The 24060-nt window shown below is 34.9% G+C and overlaps 1 protein-coding gene across 1 annotated transcript in view; it reads left to right on the top strand.

Annotated features, from left to right (window-relative positions):
* Nucleotides 1–10919, top strand: part of LOC149171847 (long chain acyl-CoA synthetase 4-like) — a 234890-nt gene extending 223971 nt beyond the window's left edge. Inside the window, exons 17-20 of the mRNA XM_089424140.1 lie at nucleotides 9620–9759; nucleotides 9882–10064; nucleotides 10209–10328; nucleotides 10475–10919. Of these exons, the coding sequence (XP_089280266.1) occupies nucleotides 9620–9759; nucleotides 9882–10064; nucleotides 10209–10328; nucleotides 10475–10513 (482 nt within the window). The 3' untranslated portion in view covers nucleotides 10514–10919. The remainder of the gene's footprint in view (nucleotides 1–9619; nucleotides 9760–9881; nucleotides 10065–10208; nucleotides 10329–10474) is intronic.
* The last annotated feature ends 13141 nt before the right edge of the window (nucleotides 10920–24060 follow it).

Raw genomic sequence — 24060 nt, 5'->3', positions numbered from 1 at the left:
GAAAGTATCGACAACATTAGAAAAAGCAGCCAGTGGAAAGTCTTCATCAAATCAGCCAGTGGGCATCCTCAATAGCCAGTGGGAATCGACAAATCATCTAGTGGGCATCATTAAGAAATTCTCCATCAACATTAGAAAAAGAAGCGAGTGGGAAGTTTTAATCAAATCAGCGAGTGGGCATCCTCATCAGCCAGTGGGCATCGACAAAGCATCCAGTGGGCATCATCAACAAATTCGCCAATGGGCATTCAACAAACAAAAACAACAGTGAGCAGTTTTCAATGAACAACATTGAGCAGTTTTGACATCAGCAAATTCGCCAGTGGGCGTTCTCAATATTTTGTCAGTGGACAAAGCAAATTCCCTAGTGGGCGTCATCAACATTTTGTCAATGGACAAAGGATGTTGATTGAAAGCAAAGGACAGATGGATCCTTTTGCAGCTTGGCACCTGATGAAGTTGTTAAGAGATGTATCAGACTTGTAGCTGATTCATGTTTTCTTTAGATTAGAGTTTTTTCAGCATCCAACTTTGGCGGTTTTTCTGGCAGCATTTTTGAGGATCAACAATTTCTGTGTGAGAACTTGTAAGATGGTTCTTGGTTCTTATTTTGGACTTATCATTGGGGGGGGAATGTTAGCCTCACTCTCATGTGATGAAAACAATTCTAAGTCCAAAACAATTAAATTGATTAAAATCAAGAAAGTTGGATTTAATTCTACCTTTCTAGATTGAGTTTGTTCCTCATGGTTAGGAGTCAGTTTAGGCCTAGTTGGTTGAGAGATTCTCTCCAATTAGTTAGGCTCCTATATTAGTGTTTGGTTGAGAGATTTGCTCAACCACCAAGATAGATGTACTATATTGAGACAAGCTTCCTCATGTATTTATTTGTATTATTATCATTATTTGTACATTGTATTATGAGAGGAATACAGTAAGGCTAAGGTCTTTTCCAACATTTCTGTCTCTGGTATTTTTTCATGTGTGTTAATTTTGTTTAATATCCTCCAGTTAATTGTGCATGCTCCTGTAAGAACTGACTAGTTAGAAATACCCCTCAACCCCTGCTCCAAGAAACTCCTCTTAAGAAAAAAATTAGCCCTTAGAATGCCCAACTCCTTGGCTCCTCGATTCCCCAACAGTTCTGCACCAAGGCTTGTGTAGCCTTTGCCTAGGGAGGTTCACGCACTGCCAACAAAGGAAAATTTGGCCCTCAAGTATGGCCCATAACTACCATTGCAAAATGCCACCAAAACTTTGGCTCCAGGAGGGGAAATACCCCTGGAAATTCACCTCATCCCAAACATTTAGGGTGATTGAAAACTTGATGGGTAGAACTACCTTTACACCTAGGAAATGTCCACAACTGGATAAATTGCTGCAATTAACTCCCCGTGGAAGGCTCAAAATGAACTCCCCAAATTACCAACTAGGGAGACACTTGAAGTTTTTCGAAATTGGTGTGGATTTTGCTTGAAATTCCTTGTGCTCAACAACACTCCAACCATTGCGTTGAACAATTCCAAGAGAGGTAAAATTATGAAGTAAGATAGTCAAAAGATAGATGGAAATGCCTCCCTTTTCGCCTTATATACTCCTAGCCCATGCATACCCCTTGGTGGCCTCCAATTTCCACTAATTCACACTCTCTCTCTAAGGGGTGCGTATTGCCTCTTTTTTTGAACGTGGGCTCCATTTATCCACATCTCCTATGCTTTCCACAATCCAAAATTTGCCTCCAATGCCAAAAATTACAAAATTGTGTTATACTTTGCAATTTGTGGAATAGGAGATACCACAAAAAGCACCTGATTGCAAAATGATCAAAGTACCTACTGAGTGGCAACCCACCATTCAAGAGGAATTTTGGATGGTGAGAGGTGTAGTGATTGGTGTAAATGGTGGAGGAGCCGGGATATCATCAACCTCAAGCTAATGTGTAGGGTTGTTGGTTGGATCGCTGTCTAAAATAGGAGAAAAAGTTCTCTTAGGGGGTTACCCTAGGAGAAATAAAAAGAAGCCTTCTAAGTTGAAACATATATCGCATAATAAACCCAAAGCTCCAACAAGCAAAGGAATACTCCCACTATCTGACCATGAATTACAAATGAGGAAGTCCTTTTATATTGAGCAGGTAAGGAACTTTTTTTATGTGAAAATTCCTATCTTCAAGGAACCTCTACTGCAGCAAAACTGAATTTACTTCTCCTACTTGATTTTAATATATATTATCAAGTTATTTTATGAAAACACTAAAGTAAATTACTTTCGCAGCCTACACCAATTTAATTTGATTACATGAAACAAGAAACTGAGCAAAGAACAAGATACATAGGACATTGTTACTTTTGGAGAAAATAGTCTAAGGAAAAACCCAATGCAGGAAAACCGGTGCAGCAACTTTGAGGGTTTTATATTATTAAGCAGTAGCTTTGAATATAATGCTGGTTGCCCTTCCGACAAACCAGTGACAGAGAAAAATAAAATGGCGGAAAACTAAGTGAGATTACCTCACTTCACTCGGCAGTTTTCAACTGATTCGATAGCATAACTCGCTAACCCCGTCTCCCTTTGCGTTGGCCCTTTGTAGGCCCTGCGTCAATGTTATAAGCTCTGCGTTAGCCCTGCGCTGTCTCTTCTGCCTCCTAGAACTTTTGTGTCAACCTCTCCCGGCTGTTCCCGCAGCGCCCTGGCAGGTTCCAGCTTTCTGCGTGAGGGCAACTTTGCACTGCGCTGACCCTTCTGACTCTGCGTCAGCTTGTGTGGCCCCAGATTGGCCCAGCGTTAGTGCTTTTAGTTGCTGCGCTACCTCCACTAGTGGCCCTCTGCTTCTCTGTCCAGTGTTTCCGAATTATCCCTGCCCCTCTGCTGCAAAATGATCATTCTGTTCGAATTCTCAGCTCCCTAGCCCCGGAAATCGAACTCCAGATAAATTTGTTCTCTCCGTGTGTGTTTCTAAATGAACCCCAAGCTCCTCCTTACACTTTTCTCGTTGAGACTTCAACGACCGAGATTAAGTCTCTAATCAACAGCTAAGATTAAAACTTGACTTGATCTGTTTTCTAGATCATTTTTACCCATATTTTGATTAATACCCATTAATACTTTAATTTTCTTAAGTTTAGACTTAGAAACCCCATTAAAAATATTAATTATTTTAATAAAATACAATCCGGATGGAATTTCATTAAACGGTTTTTGGGTTCTTTAGAACTCGTGTGCCTTAGTCTCTCCACCAATTTTCATGGCTAGAGCACATCCGATGCTACCAAAAACTAACACTTTACATTAGAATAAATTTGTGGAATTTCAGTAGATTTAGCAAATATTATTTGTGGAATTTCGGTAGATCTAGCAAGGAAATTCTGGATCTAGTCTACTTCTAAAAATTAAAATTAATAAAATAAAGTGGTCAAAACCATATGTACAATGAGTAATAATAGATCCCCACAAAAGGTAGATCGATCCATCCAACTAGGGAAGAAAAAGTCCATAAAATATTATTCCTTGAAAACGATGACCAACTTCCTCTTGATTCATACTTGAAATGGTTGTTAAATCTTGAAATATGTCTCCACCTACCCAAGAAGTGGTCCAACATTCCTAAATTTAACTTGATCTAAGTTGATATGACAAATAGTAACCCAACAACTTGCACAAGAAGCGTCCAATGGTTAGTTTGACCATTTTGTCTCCCACATGTGAAGTTGAAGAGCCCTGTTGTCGCACAGATTGACACGACAACGCTTAGACCGGGGGCTGTCACTCTGATCCCCGATCTCTCTGTTTAAGCCTGTCTCCCGCGGCTAAGGGGGGGAGACCCTACGAGGTGATAAAGACCAACTGTCGACCAGTAGGGTTGGGAGACATGAAGAAACAAGCACTAAATTGATTTTGTTAAGTTTAATAGACCAGTGCCTTGCGGATTTAATGTTTAAACGATTAATTATGAGATGCTACAGAAATATAAACCATGTAGAGCAACCATTCAAACAAAAATTAATTTTTATCAAATGCGAGAAAATGCTTAAATGATACTCCAGCAATTGAAATTTCGAAAGATGAAGGGCTTTAAACAATCACGTAAAATATTAACTAGAGATCACATTCATGCAGTTAATCTTCAGATGAACATTAAATCATATTAAACATTAATTTCCACATCAAAATTTTAGCCTCAGCATAAAAGATGAAACCTAAAAATTCCCGAGCCAAGACTGAAATTGGCAAAAATTTTCCCAAAATATTTTTATATTTTTCAAAGAAAACAAAATTTGAAACTAAAATGAAGCTTTAAATCTAAAATCTAAACTATAGAACAAAAATAAAAATAAAAACCTAAAAATTATTTTTTATGCTTTTTTTTTTTAAGTTTTATAATTTTTTTATGAATTTTTTATTGTTATATATTTTTTTTAAAACAAAACTTTAGAGTTAAAATCTAAACTAAAATTAAAGTAAAAAAAATCTAAAATCTATCTAAACACTAAATTCTAAACTACATAAAATCAAAGTAAAAAAACTAGGGACTAAAACTTTTATTGCTTTTGATTTTTTAATTTTTTATAATTTTTATACTTTTATGATTTTAATTATTAAAATCTAACAAAGTTAAATCTATTTAACCAAATCTAAAGCTGAAAAACTTAAAATTTAATAAATTTAAAACTGTCAAACTAAGCTAAATTAAAGATTTAATTCCTAAAACTAAAACAAAACTAAAATCTATTCTAATATCAAAAGCTAATAAAAAATCTCAAACCTAAAATATATATACATATCTAACCTAAGTCAAAGAACAAAAAAATGAAATTTAATACATATCAAAATCTAAAAATCTAAAAAAAAGCAGATCGAATTTTTATTTAAATTTTTATAAAGTCAAAACAAATCAAAGAAAAGGACCTACGTTAATTCTAACCATATCAAAAATAAAAATAAAAATCGAAACCTAAATCATCATCTTACCATACGAATACTTCTGCAACGTGATTCCTGCGCAACCGATTTACCTTTTGGCTGCACGTTACGGGTGTGTCTGTGCAGGTCAGCGGCGTTGGAGCAGATCGAAGGGTTCAGCAAAAACGCAAGTGAAGAATGCGTATTGCAGTTTCAATGATGAAGAGTTTTGTGACAGCGTGGGTGGACGCAGGCAGAGAAGGCTGCGTGAAAAGACTCGGGCTGCCAGAGGGAGAAATAATGTTGCGTGAGGGTAAGGTTGTTGCGTGGAGAAGAAATAGACTGCGGCAATGAGGACTGCTTGAGGTAATACGCAGGTGATGGATTGACTGCGCGCAGAGGGCAGCATGGTGAGGAACGATGCAGGGACGCGTGAGTGAAAGAAAAATAAGGCTGTGCATCAAAGACATAGATTTACTGATTTGTTGTTTTGTTATTGCAGGTTCTGAAAAGCGGCAGCGTGAAAGGGTGAACCAGTTTGATGCATTTTGCAGGTGTGTTGAATATTGAATATAAACTATTGCTGAAGAAGATGCGTTTGGAGAGGAAGATAAACACTGGCAGCGTACAGACAGAGTTGGAATTTGATGGGGAGCACATAAAAATTAACTTCCTGTAAATAATGAAACCCCAGATTTGAAAACAACTGATATCTGAAACCCCTGGATAGCAAAATAGCAAACCCTCTGAAATCTTCAGAAAATCCTGCAACCTGGAATGAAAAATCACCCAAAAATGATATGTGCATAAAACAAAACTGAAAACCTTAAACCCAGCAAAAATTTACAGTATTTACAAACTGAAAGCTCTTAAGAAGCCTTTTGATTTTTTAATTTTTTATAATTTTTATACTTTTATGATTTTAATTATTAAAATCTAACAAAGTTAAATCTATTTAACCAAATCTAAAGCTGAAAAACTTAAAATTTAATAAATTTAAAACTGTCAAACTAAGCTAAATTAAAGATTTAATTCCTAAAACTAAAACAAAACTAAAATCTATTCTAATATCAAAAGCTAATAAAAAATCTCAAACCTAAAATATATATACATATATACACTAAGTCAAAGAACAAAAAAATGAAATTTAATACATATCAAAATCTAAAAATCTAAAAAGAAGCAGATCGAATTTTTATTTAAATTTTTATAAAGTCAAAACAAATCAAAGAAAAGGACCTACGTTAATTCTAACCATATCAAAAATAAAAATAAAAATCGAAACCTAAATCATCATCTTACCATACGAATACTTCTGCAACGTGATTCCTGCACAACCGATTTACCTTTTGGCTGCACGTTACGGGTGTGTCTGTGCAGGTCAGCGGCGTTGGAGCAGATCGAAGGGTTCAGCAAAAACGCAAGTGAAGAATGCATATTGCAGTTTCAATGATGAAGAGTTTTGTGACAGCGTGGGCGGACGCAGGCAGAGAAGGCTGCGTGAAAAGACTCGGGCTGCCAGAGGGAGAAATAATGTTGCGTGAGGGTAAGGTTGTTGCGTGGAGAAGAAATAGACTGCGGCAATGAGGACTGCTTGAGGTAATACGCAGGTGATGGATTGACTGCGCGCAGAGGGCAGCGTGGTGAGGAACGATGCAGGGACGCGTGAGTGAAAGAAAAATAAGGCTGTGCATCAAAGACATAGATTTACTGATTTGTTGTTTTGTTATTGCAGGTTCTGAAAAGCGGCAGCGTGAAAGGGTGAACCAGTTTGATGCATTTTGTAGGTGTGTTGAATATTGAATATAAACTGCTGCTGAAGAAGATGCGTTTGGAGAGGAAGATAAACACTGGCAGCGTACAGGCAGAGTTGGAATTTGATGGGGAGCACATAAAAATTAACTTCCTGTAAATAATGAAACCCCAGATTTGAAAATAACTGATATCTGAAACCCCTGGACAACAAAATAACAAACCCTCTGAAATCTTCAGAAAATCCTGCAACCTGGAATGAAAAATCACCCAAAAATGATATGTGCATAAAACAAAACTGAAAACCTTAAACCCAGCAAAAATTTACAGTATTTACAAACTGAGAGCTCTTAAGAAGCCAGATTTATCAATAATCACAGTAATATTATTAGAATTTAATTTTTGTGTAAAACGCTTCCAAAAACCCTGCATGCATCCATAAAAAAAAATATTTCGAATGATAAGCCCGGGATCAAGAACTGGTTGGGCTCTTTCAGAAAACACAACCCAGGAGTTGGCTGGTTCAGCCGAGAACTTCCCCTAACGCCTGGTAATCTGAAAAAAGGATTTCCTGCATAGCTTAAAATCAACCATTAACATGGAAGGAGAAAACAATAGTGAAACCCCGATCAAATGGAGATACCTGCCACTATATTTCAGAATCTAAACTATCATTCAAACCCCAAAGATCAGACAAGATACCTGTGCCTAGATCAATCTTCATTAAGCTATCATCAATGGCTGAAAATAAAATTATGCAGAAAAAAATAGAACAATCTTACAGCATTTTCAGAAGAGTAACACTAGCAAGATTTTTAACCCCAAAGTCTTCTTTATTGCACAAAAAATGACTACAAGAGAGCTTTCTTTAGCACCAGACTCTCAGATCTCTCTGGTTTCAAATGACCCCTAGCGCTCTGTTTAAAGGAAAATTGTTCGAGTGATCCACGTCAAAATGATCTCAACCGTCGATGAGGATCAAGATATCTCTTAATCTCATCCGTCGAATTTTTAATGCATTAAAAAATTGAAATTTTGCATTTATTTACTCAAAATATTATTATTTTATTATTTTTTTAAGTTTTTACTTTATTTTATTATTTTTATTTATTATTTTTATCTTTTTTTCTTTTTTTTTAAATGGATCCTCGAACTTAGCCTTTGGAAAAATCACCTAGGACCTAGGACTTAGGACTTAGGACTTATGAGGGGATTAAAAACATTTTCTAACCCTCAAGACACTTTACATCATGACTTTTACAACTTTATATCTCAAGGGGGAGAACCCATTTGACATAGACCCTCATAAACCACCCAGTTCTGCGACACAACTATAATCTAGCAGATTAACACACTAAGATTCTCCTAGGATTCTAATGACAAAATCCATTCCGGCTTTGGGGTTAGGCTGAAGGAAAAGTCTGCCGATCATAGATCGGTGAGACAAAAAACCTTTCGAAACGTAGATTATCACTAGAAAATTAGGTCCACCTAGGCAATTTACATACATGACTCAACTCTGCTAAGATTATTTACAATTAAATATGCAGACTGGGTTTACAACATAAATTGATCAAGCTGTCGATGACTGTCGAATGGCACAGACATGTCGATCAAGTGCTATTCCTTTTTTGCGAAGAAAAGGGGGTGTACTGCTGGGAAGTTGACAGGTAGTGGTCAACAAGCCCCAACAATCCCATGAATTGCCTTGTGGAGAAAACATCTTGCAAGATAAGCCCAATGTTCTTCTTGAGGGATATGGTCCATGTTACGAGGATTCCAATGAGCTACCCATGGACCTAGGGTGTTACCTCTGGGCTCACTTGAACCTTGACATGTGTCAGCTAGGAATGATAATTTTGGCTTGCATGGGTAATGCTCTACTTGATTGATGAATTTTGGCATTTGGGTTTTGTTCAAAGCATGATTCCTTTCAACTTTGACTAAAGTTTGCACATGCATGCCAAGGAATGACCTCCGTGGACCATTTTTACCCCCTACGTGGTTAGGAGGGAGAGTACAGCCACCTTAGAGGAGTGATTTTTGCTTGATGCCTTCTTTATTTGCCAAAATTCCCACGTGGCATGTCAAGTATAAATTGTGCTGAACATTTTGAGCGCTTGTTGTATTTGGACCTAGGAACCCTGTGCATTGGGATCCATTAAGTGCCTTTGGGGAATGTGAAACTGGCCAATAATAGCCCTGCTCTCTTGAATTAAAGTGAAGAATTTAACTATATGCACCTTTGCTGGAAACAGTGGTAACAGGAGGAAAACAAGGATGCTTTCAAGCTAAATCTGGGGAAAGCAAGGCCGACTCAAGCTTTTCTAGCTTTCGAGCAGCATGTAGGGATAGTTAGTTGCATCTTTCAGCCTTTGAGCTGAATGCATACGCATTATTTATCTTTTCTTTCCAGCGTTTGTTTTATGCGTTTAGTTTATTATTTTTTTTACTTGGGAGTTGGCTTGAATGGACCCATGGTAAATCTATAAGAAGGCCTTTGGCCAGATCAAGAAAGTTAGGCATCTGTTTGGATCGATTCTTGTTTCTTGTCCTTTTCTCTGAGTTTTTGGGCTTTATTAGTGAGATCAGGCAGAGAGCTTCATCAGTGTTGCAGGCCAACTCATAAACACATGCCTTCTCAACCTTGTGTCAACAAGGCCTGACTGACCATACCCTTTTCAAGTACAATGAGCGACAGCATGGCCAGGCTTAAGGATTATTTGAACAAGTTTTTGATTATTTATTTTGATATCGATTCTGTTGTAACTGTTGAATAATGTGGAAAAACATCAATACACCAACAAGAGTGGATGGACAACCTTCTTTGGTAATGATGATGAACACTTAAAATGGAACTGGCATTTTGTATATCTAGAGTGAAATAATAAATGCAAATGTTTCAATGTGAACTGTAAGCGAAATTTGGGTAGATCAATCAAGAAAATGAAGTTTGATGCCTTTGCAGGGGATATTGGTGAGTTGCAGCCAAATGGTTCATTGAAAATCATCGACAGGAAGAAGAACATATTCAAACTCTCACAAGGAGAGTATATTGCGGTCGAGAATCTTGAGAACGTCTATGGACAATGTTCCTGTGTAGATGTAGTAAGATCATATTCTCTGCTCGATTCTTGACTAGAAGCTGATCGATTTATTTGAAAACTTTTTCCTTTATGCACGTAATCCTCTGATTATTGCCTTTACTGGGCACTTCATGTTTCTTTCAGATTTGGATTTATGGCAACAGCTTTGAGTCATCTTTGGTGGCCGTGGTTGTACCAAATCAAGAGGAGGCTGAATCTTGGGCTAGACAGAATGGCCTAGATGGCGATTTCAATGAATTGTGTTCGGAACCTAAATTGAGAAGTCACATACTCGAGGAGCTGACTGCTCTTGCTAAAGCGAAAAATGTATACAATATATGCTTCATTACATATGCCAGGACACTCCATTTTCGTAGACCTGACATAATTCTATACTTAGACATTTTACGGGCTTGCTCTGCTTCAATTTATTCACATCGATAACTTATGCAGTGTTCTTGTCTTTATCAGCTCAGAGGGTTTGAGCACATTAAGGCCGTCCATCTAGATCCTCAACTGTTCGACGTGGAAAGAGATCTACTGACACCCACTTTCAAGAAAAAGAGACCCCAGCTGCTGAAGTATTATCAGGTAAAAGTGAAGATACTTGCCAGCGAGCTAAGTTTTCTTCAAATAAGTAGAAGCACGATTTCGATTTCGAATATATATTTCTCGTTGGAAACTTTGGCGGCTCATATATGATACGTAATATACGGAATTTTTTTATTATTGTGCAGGAACAAATCAACAATATGTACCAGAGTTTGAAAAACTGAGTAGTCTTCTGCGATATCATAAAAGAGATTGTATGCTCTTCTCTGGGTGAAAGGGAAAGGTTGCAATGGCTTTATCTCTGCGCGTTTCATCCTATGCTGCTTGTAAATTGGTGTGTATATTTTCGGAAGCTTGGGAGTGGTTCTAGCACATTATGCCAACATAGAATTTTACATCGAATTTGATCAAGGCGAATAAGCTATATGATTTCTTTTATTGAAATATTGCAGTCTTTGTGTGACTATAGGATACATACCGAGAGCCAGGTATTATGTACCTTCGATGTGTCTTACGTGTGATAAACATAAGACCATATTTTATGAGTGAAAGGAAACTTCTACAATTAAGATAGATGTATTTTAATTTTGAATTTTTACCATATTAAAATATATATATTTTTGTTGTGTATTTGTGTATTTAAAGAAAGATGAAAAAGAAAAATTAGAAATATTTTAAAAAATATTTATATTAATTTTTTTTATTTTTATTGTGTATTTAAAGAAATATGAAAAAGAAAAATTAGAAATATTTTAAAAAGTATTTATATTAATTTTCTTTGTCAATATTGGATAGTTTTTTTTCCTTATTTTAAACAGTTGACATGTGTCAAATCTCTTGTGGTGCTTATTATATCTTCATCTCTTTCAGTGCTTATTATATCTTCCATCTTTTTTCCTTATTTTAAAGGATTGGTATGTGGCAAATCTCTTGTGGTGCTTTTTAAATCTTCTATTTTTCCTTATTTTAAACCATTGGCAGGTAGCAAATCTCTTATGGTGCTTCTTAAATCTTCCATCTTGGATATTCCCTTGATGGATGCTGCTATCTTGTGAGAGTGTCAAAATTGCATCATTATTCACTATGATAATTTGCATCATTATTCACTATGATATATAACATCATGCCATGGATTTGTGAAAGTTTTATCATAATGCAATATGGTTTGGACTTTGCATTTCAAATTATTTGATTAAATTAGTATAATATAATAAATGATAAAATGAGTCTAGCTACATTAAAGATGGTGAGGTATCACTAATTATATAACTTGAAAGTTGTGTAACAAAAATAATATTGTCTTTTTTTAATACTTGTTTAACCAAATACAAATATTTATAAATAGTCATTTAAAATAGTGTACCATTTTTTACGAGGCAACTTAAAAATATTTTCAATGAATTTGGTCATAAAACTTTATTTACTATCTTTATTTATTTTACTATATTTATTTTTTGACTTGGGGACATAGATATGACATTGTATCATGTCAGGTTGTACAACTTAATTTTGTATATGACATTGTATTATTTGGACATGATGCACATGATTTTGGTCAGTCTTATATGTACATATATTTGTGTGATTTTTGTGATTATATTCATGCATGTGCTTTAATTAACTTAATGCAACCAATGCTAATCTAAAACAAAATTAGCTAATGAATCAGTTAATTTATTAAATGTTCTTAACACATGAATATATGTATTAAATTCAAAGTGAAATTCAAGGATTACCACTCATAAATATTTCTAAAGAAACGAAAAATCACACAAAGTAAATGTAATTGCCGCATTGCTACTTGTGAATAGAAATAGATGTTGCATATTGAATTAGTTGCTTTTGAAGGAAGTTCAATAATTGCACTATATTTGTCAACATTACTGGCTCAAGAATTCTCACCTATAAATATTTTTGAATAGGTATTGGATCAAATGCATAGTATATGTAATTGCAGGCCAGTTTCCAATCCAAGTAAACAGTTAGATGTTGTATAGCAAATGCAATTGCTTTATTTGGAAATATTATTAGCTCAAGAATTCTCATCCATAAATATTTTTGAAGAGGTGTAGGATCATACACATGGTATATGTAATTGCAGGGTCACTTGCCAATCCAAGTAAACAACTAGATGTTATATAGCAAATGCAATTGCTTTCAATAGAAGTTCAACAATTGCACAATATTTGGCAACATTATTGGTCATGAGATCAAGACAAAATTTTCTTGACTTTACCAACTAGCTTGTGGGAAAATAAATCACTTAAATTGTAGAAGTTATGTTTTGACTCCAACCATGATTAGTAAGTATTGAAAATGAAAATAAAATAAGTATAAAAAAAATAATTTATTGTGGCTCTGGAGCTAGTATGGAAGAGATGTCGTCACGTACATTTTGATTTGGTCAAATTACAACATAAAAATAAAAATAAAAACAAAAGAAATTTAAAAACTCTCCAAAATATGCGAGAGATATGTAATCTTGAACATTTTGAGTTAAATTACATAAAACAAATTAAAATTAAAATTTAATAAACTAAATAAAATAAAATTAGAAAAAATAATTATAATTATTAATAAAACACTTTTACTTTTTATAATTACATAAAAACAAAATAATAAAACAAGAAATAGTAGAGTCAATTTACTCTTATAAAACATTTTGACTCACTGTTTTCACAACCCATAGATTTTTCCCATGGCATTCTTGTCTAATGTAAACTATAAAATAAGAAAATAAAATTATTAAAAAAAATTGACTAAGTTTTCATAACCCATGGTTTTTTCCCATAGTATTCTTCTCTAATGTAACCTATTTAAAGGCATAAATTTTTAATGAATTTTCCACACATTTGTTGTGTTGAATTTGAATAATTTTGTGTGAGAGCTATATATAGACATAAAAGATACACAAAGCAATGGATTAAGACCTTGGAATTGTCAATTTCACAGGTGGCTATTATTGATAAATGTAACCCAAATTAGTTTTTATTTTTGTATCAGAATGTCTTATATTACAAAAAGAATTAGGGAATCTCATTTCAATGATTTGATTTATGTATCTATAGTCTTTATGTGCTTTCCCCTGCAAAACATCAAATTAGGCTTTATTTTTATATTAGAATGTCTTATAGGAAATGTTTAAATTTTTTTTAGAGAATCCCCTTTCAATGATTTTGATTTATGTATCTATAGTCTTTATGTAAAAAATAGGCTTTACTTTTGTATAATTATTATCGTCCTCCAATATAGTGTTTTTAAAAAATTTAAGAAAATTTTGATAGAACATTTTTCATTATAATTTATTAATTTAAAAATAATAAAAGAATATTTATTTTTTCTTTATCTTTCAATGATTTTGATTCATGTATCTATAGTCCTTGTGTACGAAAAAATAGACTTTATTTTTGTTTAAGATTTATTTTTATATTAGTGTTTTATAAGCAATGTTTTAATTTTTTTTTGGGAAAATTTAGGCTTTACTTTGTATAATTATTGTTGTCCTCCAACATGAGAGTGTCTTATAGGCAACCAAGGGTCAATTTGTTGTAAGAAATTTGAGATTTGAATAATTTTTGTGTGAGAGATATATGTTGACACAAAAGATTGACAAAGCAATTCAAGGATTACGACCTTGAATTGTAAATCTCATAGGTGGCTATTATTGGTAAAGGTAAGTCTTCCCTTGTAGAACACCAAATTAGGCGTTACATGGCGGTTATTATTGTTAAACGTAAGTCTTCCCCTATAGAACACCAAATTAGGCGTTAATATTCTCAGACCCAATTTTTTTATTTATTTTTGTATGAATGTTTTTATTAGAGTGTCGTAACTTCTTCATTTAAAGGCTTTTGCAAATGGTCTTTATGTCTAAAAAATTAAGTTTTATTTTTGTATAATTATTGATGTCCTCCAGCAGCGTGAGAGGGTCGAGAAGATCTTATAGCAAAACTTGGAATATTTTTATAAAACTTTTTTAATTATAATTTCTTAATTTAAAACAAAAAACAAAAACTAGAGTTATTTTCTCTTTATGAGGGTCTTATAGCAAAGCTTTTAAAAAATATTATGGAATATTTTTATAAAACTTTTTTAATTATAATTTCTTAATTTAAAACAAAGAAAACAAAAACTAGAGTTATTTTCTCTTTATTTATCTATTTATAAATTATATTTTAAAGCTTTTGCTAATGGTTTTTATAAATAAAAGAAAATTTTCAGTTCAAAAATGCCTCTATTTATTGTTTTCCTTCGACATGAGAGTATTTTTATGTAAGTGTCTTAACTTCTTCCTTTAAAGGTTTTTGCAAATGGTCCTTATGTCTGAAAAATTAGGCTTTACTTTTGTATAATTATGGTTGTCCTCAGACATTAGAGTGTTTTATAAGCAATGATTTCAAAATATCACAGACATAGCAAGTGTGACTATGAGAAAAAAAAAGAGAGGAAATATCACAATGTAAACTATTTACATTTATCCATCTTTCACAATTGTAAATTTGCATATGATATATATATATATATATATAACGAGCGTAGATCCTTCTTAACTCTAGATCTATCAAGCGTTGAGAAGGATCAAATCTCTCGAGGTGTGTGTGTGTGTGTATATATATAACGAGCGTAGATCCATCTTAACTCTAGATCTATCAAGCATTGAGAAGGATCAAATCTCTCGAGGTGCAAACATTTCCTCAAGTTTTGCACTCAAAAGGGAGGTTTAAAGATTGAACTTAAGGAAATGTTTGTACCTCGAAAGATTTGATCCCTCTTGGCGCTTGATAGATCTATAGTGCTTATATAAGATGTATAAATATTTCACAAGGTATTGCTGCCCATGCATAATACCTCTTCAATTAGAGCTCATTTTTGGGCTTGGCTAATGGGTTACCTTTGTAATCAATGAGCCTTCCTTTTTGTAAAACATGCCTCACAGTGTAAGGATCATACCACATAAGTTATAATTTTCTACCCCTATTTTATCATGTATTCATTTGCAAACCAGAGCCAAGTCTCCTTTAGAGAAGACCCAAGGATGGACACTTTCATTATATTCAACTTTAATATACATTTTGTGATCCTTATTTGCAATTTTTGCATTACAATGATGTTCATTAAGGAACTCCAAATATGCGAGGAATTTCTCTTCCTCTAAACTATTGGGCATGAGCTTAATGGCTAATCATAATGAAGGGATTTTTCATTCAATTAGTGGCATTTCTTCCAATCCATACTCAATCTAGCACGGGGTAAATCCCATAGTGGTTTTGGTGAAGTTTATACATCGAAGGAGCCAAAAATAGCATTAAAATGCCACTTGGAATTTTTTTTATTTGTTTCCATCGAAAGAATAGTTTTTAAAACTTTATCGATGGCTTCTACTTGCCCATTTTCTTGATAATAGTATTGAGATGTATGTTCCTATTAGAGCCCCAACTAGTTAGCTAATTCCAACATCATCTTATTTGGAAATGCATACCATGATCAATGTCTATCTCTCTAGGTACATCAAACCTAGCAATAACATGATTGATTACAAATAAGGTCATTGTCTTAACATCATTTTCCAAATAAGCATGGCTTCTACACACCTAGTAAAGTAGTCAACAGCCACAATAATGCACTTATTACCAACAACAAAAGTTGGATGTCATGTCGTAAAATTAACCCAAACTTGGAAAAGGGGACAATGGTGATAAAATGAATGCAAAGGAGTAGGGTGAGCAAGAATTTTCTTCATAAATACCTAACAAGGATGATAGTACTTAAGAAATCAACATAGTTTTGAAAAAGTGATGACCATAAATACCCTAGGCAATATCTTATGAGTTTAACTTAGACACATGACCCCCACATGCTCCTCTGTGATAATCCTTCAAAATATTTTGAGTGTCTTCATGAGTTAGGTATCGATGCAATTTTAAGTCAACCACTTGATGATACAAGTGTCTCCAATGATGTGGTAATTCCTTGCTAGGTGGTGAATGAACCAATATTCTTGATGAATAGGTGAGAAGGAACTGCTTAGAGACACACCAAAATGTATCCATACCAAAGGTCACTTGAGTCAATAAGGAATAGATGTTCATTTGATAAGGAATAATTTTTGACAAGATTTGCATTGGCTTGTGTTAAATCTAACATTCTCTTAGCAAAAGTGAAGGACTTCTTTGATCTAGAGAATGCAAATTCTAATTCAAACTCGGATATTATAATCCACTTGGAATACTTTCCTTGATTATTTGTCAACTAAAGATGTGTTGCATGGGATTCATATCCATAATAATTTTCATTAGATGGAGAAATATACAATGTCGAAGTCATTGGACAACATGATTTGTTTCTAGGGGAAATTTCTCCACATCATGGGAATAATGCAACTTAGGTCCAACCAACCTTTCATAAGGGAGTAAATCACATGTTTCTAGTGTGGTTCATCTTCTTGAAACAATACCTTGGCAATGGTTTAAATGGAACAACTTATAATAGGAAGTATTTGTTGTAGTCAAATGGATATTAGAGATTTTATCAAAGCATTGAATGACCATTGCACTTGATCATTCTACATAAACAAGACTTTATTCTTCAAAAGGTGCATGAATCATTTCATGATTTCAACATAATTTGTGATGAACCTTGCAAAAAGTTTTATTTTCCTTTGAAGATTTGACATTGGTCAATATTATGTGGGCAAGGAAACTAGACAATTGACCCAACCTTAAATGGGTTAGCCATTATCTTTTACTTGGAAAATATGAAACAGAGCATTTTTCTAGACATGACATATAAAATTAATTTATGAGGATTCAATCGAATTTTGTAGTAATAACATCTTTAGCATACAACATGAAGATGAAGTAGATGATTAACTCTTTTATTTGACTAAGAAACTAGATCATATAGATAGGCTTTAATGATATGCTTGATGTCATGAAACATATACAAAGTGGCTCACTGGAATGTGGCTCCAACTTTTGTAGGACCAAATGCCATTTTCCTATAAGCAGACATGCCCTAAGGATAACTAAAGATAGTATTTTGATGGTATTCCTTATGGATTTGAATTTACTGTAGCCAAAAGTTCCATCCATGAATAAAAAGATTTCATTTTTAGCACATTAATCAATGATCTAATTGATGAATGGTGTGGGACAATTATCTTTCAGACATGTTTTTTTAAATCATGAAAACCAATATAGACATGAATAGTTTCCTACTTCTTTTTAATGGGAATGGTGTTAGACATCCGTTTGGTTAGGGACGTTGGACAGTTGGCATTATCTGGATGGCTAGTGGTTGCAAGTGTGTTGGCATTGATGCCAACTATATCAACATCGAGGTTTGTGGTAGCTAATGCTAACATTGATAGGCTTGATGTGTCAAGCTTAGGGGGATTCCTATGGCTTCTACAGTCTCTAGTAGAGAATCACCATAGTAGTAGGCTTATTGGAGAAGCCATAAAATGATGACTATGGTGGTTGGGAGTCTAGGATTTCAGGCATAAAGAAGAGCGAAGGTGAAAAGAACATCAGAGAGTTTACAGAAACGTTCTAAGTAGAAAATGGGCTCAAAGTCTACATTGGACCTTCTCCACTGGAAAGTACTCGGAAAGAGATTTCCAATGGTATGTGGAAGTCTGCAAATCGCCTCTTGGATCAAGAGTTATTCCCAGTCAAATTTTGGTGACTTAAGCCATGAAGGTAGAGTTAAAAGGTGATCCGAGGAAGGAATATCAGGACGTCGGAACTTCGTAGCCTCAATGAAATTCCTTTTTGAGAAAATTTTCTGATCTGAGAACTCGAAAGGAACAGACCGACCATCAGGAGATGATTCTTAGAACGTTGGATATCAGAGAAGACAGAAGACCGAGACTTGATATTGGAAGGATTGAGCAGGTAGCATATCAGAACCTCAGAACGGAGCAGGATGGAACCTCGGAAGGTTGATACCATTGGAACCTAGAAGTTTTGTAAGACATTATGAATGAATTATTTGAAACCGTCGAGGTTGTGAGGAAATAAGAATTACAAAGGAATTTGTTGAAAAACCAAGGATCGAGGGACCCCTTTCTCTCTCCTCCAATAGGACACATGGAAGCAGGTGATTGGTCCTTAGAAGCTGACAAGGTAGATGATGTGAACATGACGTGGCAGTATGGAGGGCACGTGGAAGTTCGTTCATGCAATATTGGGTGGCCTAATGGGGCAAATCCATGTGACACATGTCACCACTAAGAAGACGCCACATGGAGTTGATGACCTCAACATGACGTCATCTCTGAGGTCAAAATTTCAGAGGTTGGAGTTTCCATAAATTCTATCTAATTATTTTATGGGAAAGTTCTGATCTGATGTGTGGAGCTATGATGTGATTGACACATGGTCGAGGGAAATCCAAAGAACCAAGAGTGGAGAAAGGGTGTAACACCTAAGTGTTGTGAAGACGCCACATGGAAAGTAATTCGGAGGTTAGAATTTTAGAAGTTCTCCATAATTTAATTGTGAGAAAGTTCTGATGCTTGAGAGCTCCAATGTTGGTGGTGACTGGTTGTGGAAGCCCAAAAGAACCAAGGGCGAGAGCTATAGCATAAAGAGATAGGCCCTCGGTAGGAGCCTGAAGGTCTTAGCACTTGAATGTTATTCTTCCATTCACGACACTTAGTCCTATGGAGGAAATGTGATAAAGGGCTAAGCAAAAGTAGCGAAAATCCAATCAATATTTTGCGATTTTGTAAGGTATTTTCAATAAAAGTTATGATATGCAAGGGCTTTGATAGTTCAGTACAAAAGAGTATTGAAGGTCATATGGGTCGATAGATGAGTAAATGCATACAAAGGAGTTTGTTGATGACGTTAATGGGGACTACAGAGATCTTTGGGTCAAGGCAACTAGGACCACAATTCTCAGAAAATAATTGCTGGGCTTGTCTCGATGTTCAAAGAAATCCATCTCTGATATCCTGTGCACACCTTATAGAAGTAAATGAAGAATATAGAAGCCATGTTGAAGTACAATCAAGCTCTGGGAGCCATGAATAAGCATGGGGAGTCTCATGGGAGTGTGTAGATGGACTGAGGTTAAATTCTCATCATGGAGAATGAAACAGGGAGTTGGTGTAGTGAACTAAGCCCATTCTCATGTTTTAATGTAGTGATAGAATTTGTGAAACGAGACGTAGCAGAATAATGAAGAGCCATGCCAAGAGTACTCTCTCGGGCAGTGTGGATGGCGACACAAACAACATTGAACATAGTGCAATAGAGGAACAAAAATCAGGATTTCTATTGAGAAACTTGGGGAATATAGTATTGTTGTGTATGTGTTGAAGAGAGTGGAGTAGAGTGTGCGAAAGCTAAGCAACTAGCCCTTTCATTGAACTGAAGCAGACTGTTGCAAAGACCCTGTGGAATAGAAGGCCAAGAGTAGAGTATATGTTGTTGTGAGAAAAGGATAGGGTACTGCTGTGTGAGGCTGAGAGAGTCTCTGGAATAGTAGAGGACCAAGAGATAAAGTATGATACTACAGTGAACCAAATTGGTATTTCTCTATATATGTATCTTCCCCAGTTTTCAGTTTGAAAATTTTATGAAAAGTAGAAAAATGGCTAGAGTAGGTGGTGGTCTGTATACATAAGAGGTTGGTACCTCTTGGAAAGTAGGTGCTTGCTATATTAAAGGGGTTGGTGCCTCCTATGAGTGGGTGCTCACAAACAAATTGATGTAATTAAGTAGGTGCTTAATTTACATCATAATAACAAACAGATTGGTCATTTTTTCCCTTTTGATTTCCACGTAAAAATACCCTTGTCAATATGTGTATGTTACTCATGTGATGGATTTATGTACATGTTAATTCCTTATTTTGTTGGTCATATATATTGTGTATGAAATCTCTCACAAGTAACTGACCATAGTGAGAAAAGTTAAAGACTTATACTTAAAATTGAAAGAAATTCACTATTATTTATTCAACTCCCCCCCCCCCCCCCAGTAATTCCTTATTCCTACAATTTGTATCAGAGACAAGTTCCTTTAGCAATAGTCTAACCACTGGAAACTAGATCCATAAGGAATTATGTCTAGGAAAGAAAGTGAATATGCTTACTCAATCAAGATACCAATCTTTGATGGGACAAGCTATGCCTTCTAGAAAGTCAGGATGGAAGCCTATCTTATGTCTCTAGGGGTAGATGTTTGGAGATCTGTACTAATAGATTACGATGTCCCTGATGTCCCTCCCACTAATACTGATGGTAAACAGTTGTTTGGAAATAATGTTAAAGCCAAGAATGTCATTCTGTTTGGCCTTAGTCAATCTGAACTCGTAAAGATTATACACTGTAAGTCTGCCAAGGAAGTGTGGTTAAAGCTCAATCAGAGTCATGAAGGAGATGACAAAGTCAAGTGAGCCAAACTTCGAACATTCCAAATGAGGTTTGAAAGCTTAAAATTTAGTGAAGAAGAAAGCATAGCAGAATACTTCCTTAGAGTTGATGAAGTAACCAATATGATTAGAGGACTTGGTGAAGAAGTCACAGAAGATATGATTGTTCAAAAGGTCTTAATAACTCTACCCATGAGATTTAATGCCAAAGTATCTGCTATTGAAGAAATGGATGATTTAAAGAGTCTCAAGATGGATCACTTGCTTGATACTCTCACTGCCTATGAGAGGAGCGTAGGAAGAGACAAGTATGAACCCAAGGGGGCAACGTTCAAATTGTCCAAGAAGGCCAAGGAGCACAAAGATCATCAAGATTTCTCTAGTCGTGAATTTGATAAGGAGTAGGCTCAATTTTCCAGGAAACTGAAGCGTGTCTCAAGAAAATATAAAGGGAAGTTTCCCTTTAAATTATCTGACCATGGGAGAGTTGGACGTTTTTTGTCCAAGTGTCGTTACAAAGAAAGGTCTGAAAAGGAAGATGATCATAAATTTAGAAACAAATCTCAGAAACATCAGAAGAAGAAGTTATATAAGAAAAAGGGGCTCTACGCCAAAGAGGATAGTTTAGCACCAAAGTCAAAAGATGTTTTAGATAAGTATTTACTTATGGAATTTGGAGCAGATTCCAAGAAACAAAATATTATGTCTGAAGAGGAAGAAGAAGAAGGAGTAGTGGACTTTGAAGGGGAACTCATCAGTGTTCTTAATGAGTTAAAGAAGGCAGGGATAAAGAAAAAACAACTAAAAGAACAACTACATTATGCTAAAGAAGGTATGTACAACTCTGGCTATGAGGAGTTTATTTATCAAAAAGAAGAACTTGAAGAAGCCATTAAAAACAAAGATAGTTTAGCCATTCTACTATAAGAAAAACAAGGAACATGTGAGAAACTAGAAGAAGAGAACAAGAATTTAAAACAAGATTTGTTCAAGGTAAAGAAGGAAACGATCTAAAAAACATGCAAAGATGAAATTTTGTCCTTGAAAGTCAAACTAGAAGAAGCTAAACAAAAGGAAGAAGTTCTTCAAGATTTGATGCATGAATGGGAAGATAATTGTTAGAGTCTCGAGGTAGAGTTCATCTCTCTAAGAACGGATCTTGAGAAAATGAAGACGAAGAAAGGTATAAATGAAAAATTTATAGAAGGAACAAGAAATATGTATCAGATTCTAAGCAGTCAGAGGTCTTCAAGAAACAAAATAGGCCTGGGATACTCAACACCACATAAATATTCTATGGGAAAGATGAACTTCAGGTTTGAAGTATTTGAGGAACCTCAGAGCTATGAAAATATGTATCAAGAAAGAATCAATGAAGACAAAAAGGGAGGAAGCGAGAGAGGATCCCATCACTGGAATAATAATTCCATTTACCCCAAGGAAACACACCAACGGAGAATGAATTAATCTGCTAGAAAACAGAGGTACCTTCATGCAAAAACTCATGAACCTTCCAACTTCAGGTACTCTCATTTATTTTATGGTCATTGTTATAAATGTCACATCTTTGGACATAAGGTTGTTGATTGTAGAAAGATCAAAGTTGAAAGAGATGAAAATTTTAGATACAATAAGTATCATAATTTTAGATCTCAAAACTCTACTCTTAGAAATCAAAATGCCTTCTCTCCCCTAATGAATGATGTTGAATGTTTCAAATGTAATAATTTTGGGCACAAGGCAAGTGAGTGCAGAAGCAAGTTTGAGTATCCATCTAAGTCTCAAAACACTTGGCAACCAATTTCTCGAAAAGATAAGGAGAATTGGAAATGAAAATATGGAAAGAGCATGGAATGTGGACTTGCTCTATCAGCACATAATCAAGAAAATAGATGGTATGTGGATAGTGGTTTCTCCAAGCATATGACTGGGGATAAGAGAAAATTTTTGTTTCTAAAATAAAAGGACAGAGGGAACAATGTCACTTTTGGCAATAATGCCCCAGCAAGAATTAAGGGTAAGGGCATAGTCAGTCTTGATGAAAATATCAAAGCCCAAAATGTGTTATATGTAGAAGGTATCAAGCATAATTTGCTTAGTGTAACTCAAATGTGTGATAATGGCTTTAATGTGACCTTTCAATCCAAGGACTATGAGATCCGAAATGAAGAAAATGAAAATATCGTGGGAAAAGAAGTCAGAACTCACAATAATGTATATGTGTTTGATGACTCAAGAGTAAGTTGTTCATTTGAGAAAGTTGAGTGAAGCTCGACTATGGAACAAGAGACTTGGTCATATGAATTTTGACAGTCTGATAAGAGTCAGCAAGCTGTGAGTTATAAGAGGTTTTCCAAGACTGTTAAGGCCTGATAATTCAATTTGCAAGTCATGTCAATTTGGTAAGTAGACTAGGACTCATTTCAAGACAAAAGAGTTTTCTTCATCAAGACAAATGGAGCTAGTTCACACAAATATATGCAGCCCAAATAGAGCAAAAAGCCCAATAGGAGAAATCTATTTTATGCTACTTATTGATGATTTTACTATGGTTGCTTAGATTGTAGAGAAAAATTAAATCTCAAGTAGAAAATGGGAAAGATCTTAAGATAAAATGCTTAAGATCAGACAGAGGAGGAGAACACACTTCAAGAGGATTTGACAAATTATGTGAAGAGAATGGCATAAGGAGGTAGTATTATGTAGCTAGAACTACACAACAAAATGGAGTAGTTGAGAGAAAGAACAGAACAATCTAGGAAATGGCCAGAGCTATGATGGATGAAGAAGATGTACCTCACATATTCTAGGGAGAAGAAGCACAAGTAACATTGTACCTATCAAACATAACACAAATCAGGCCTAATCGTGATAAAAATTCTTATGATTTGTGGAAGGGGAGACCTGCATCATTTAAACACTACAAGGTGTTTGGGAGAAAATTCTTTATCAAAAGGAATGATTAAAATGCTGGAAATTTTGATTCACACGCTGATGAGGGTATAACACTTGAGTACTCTGCTCGAAGTAAAGGATACAAGTGCTACAACAACAAAAAAAGAGGGTTGAGGATTGCATTGATGTAATAGTAGATAAAATAACTTCATAATCCGAGTCCTCCAAAGGAAACATGAAATTAGATGGAGAAGAGAGTTCAGACATCAGGCACTCAGATCAATATGAAACAAATTTAGATAACAAAGACGTGGAAATGAGCACAAATCTAAGGCCCAAAAAATCTTCCAGGTTTATATAGAGCGAACACTCTAACATTCAAATTCCTAGATATCAAAGACTTGGTGTTCAAAACAAGAGGAAATTTGTTGGTAGTTCAAGTTGTATGAACCTTGCTCTGTTGTCTTAGGTTGAGCCTAAAAACCTCAGCTAG

This window comes from Pinus tabuliformis, chromosome 4_2, assembly GCF_031772625.1.
Source record: "Pinus tabuliformis cultivar Carrire ecotype Pingquan chromosome 4_2, CPIR1, whole genome shotgun sequence".
NCBI lineage: Eukaryota > Viridiplantae > Streptophyta > Pinopsida > Pinales > Pinaceae > Pinus > Pinus tabuliformis.
Note: the sequence above shows the minus strand (reverse complement) of the source record. Positions and strands in the feature narration are given on the sequence as shown.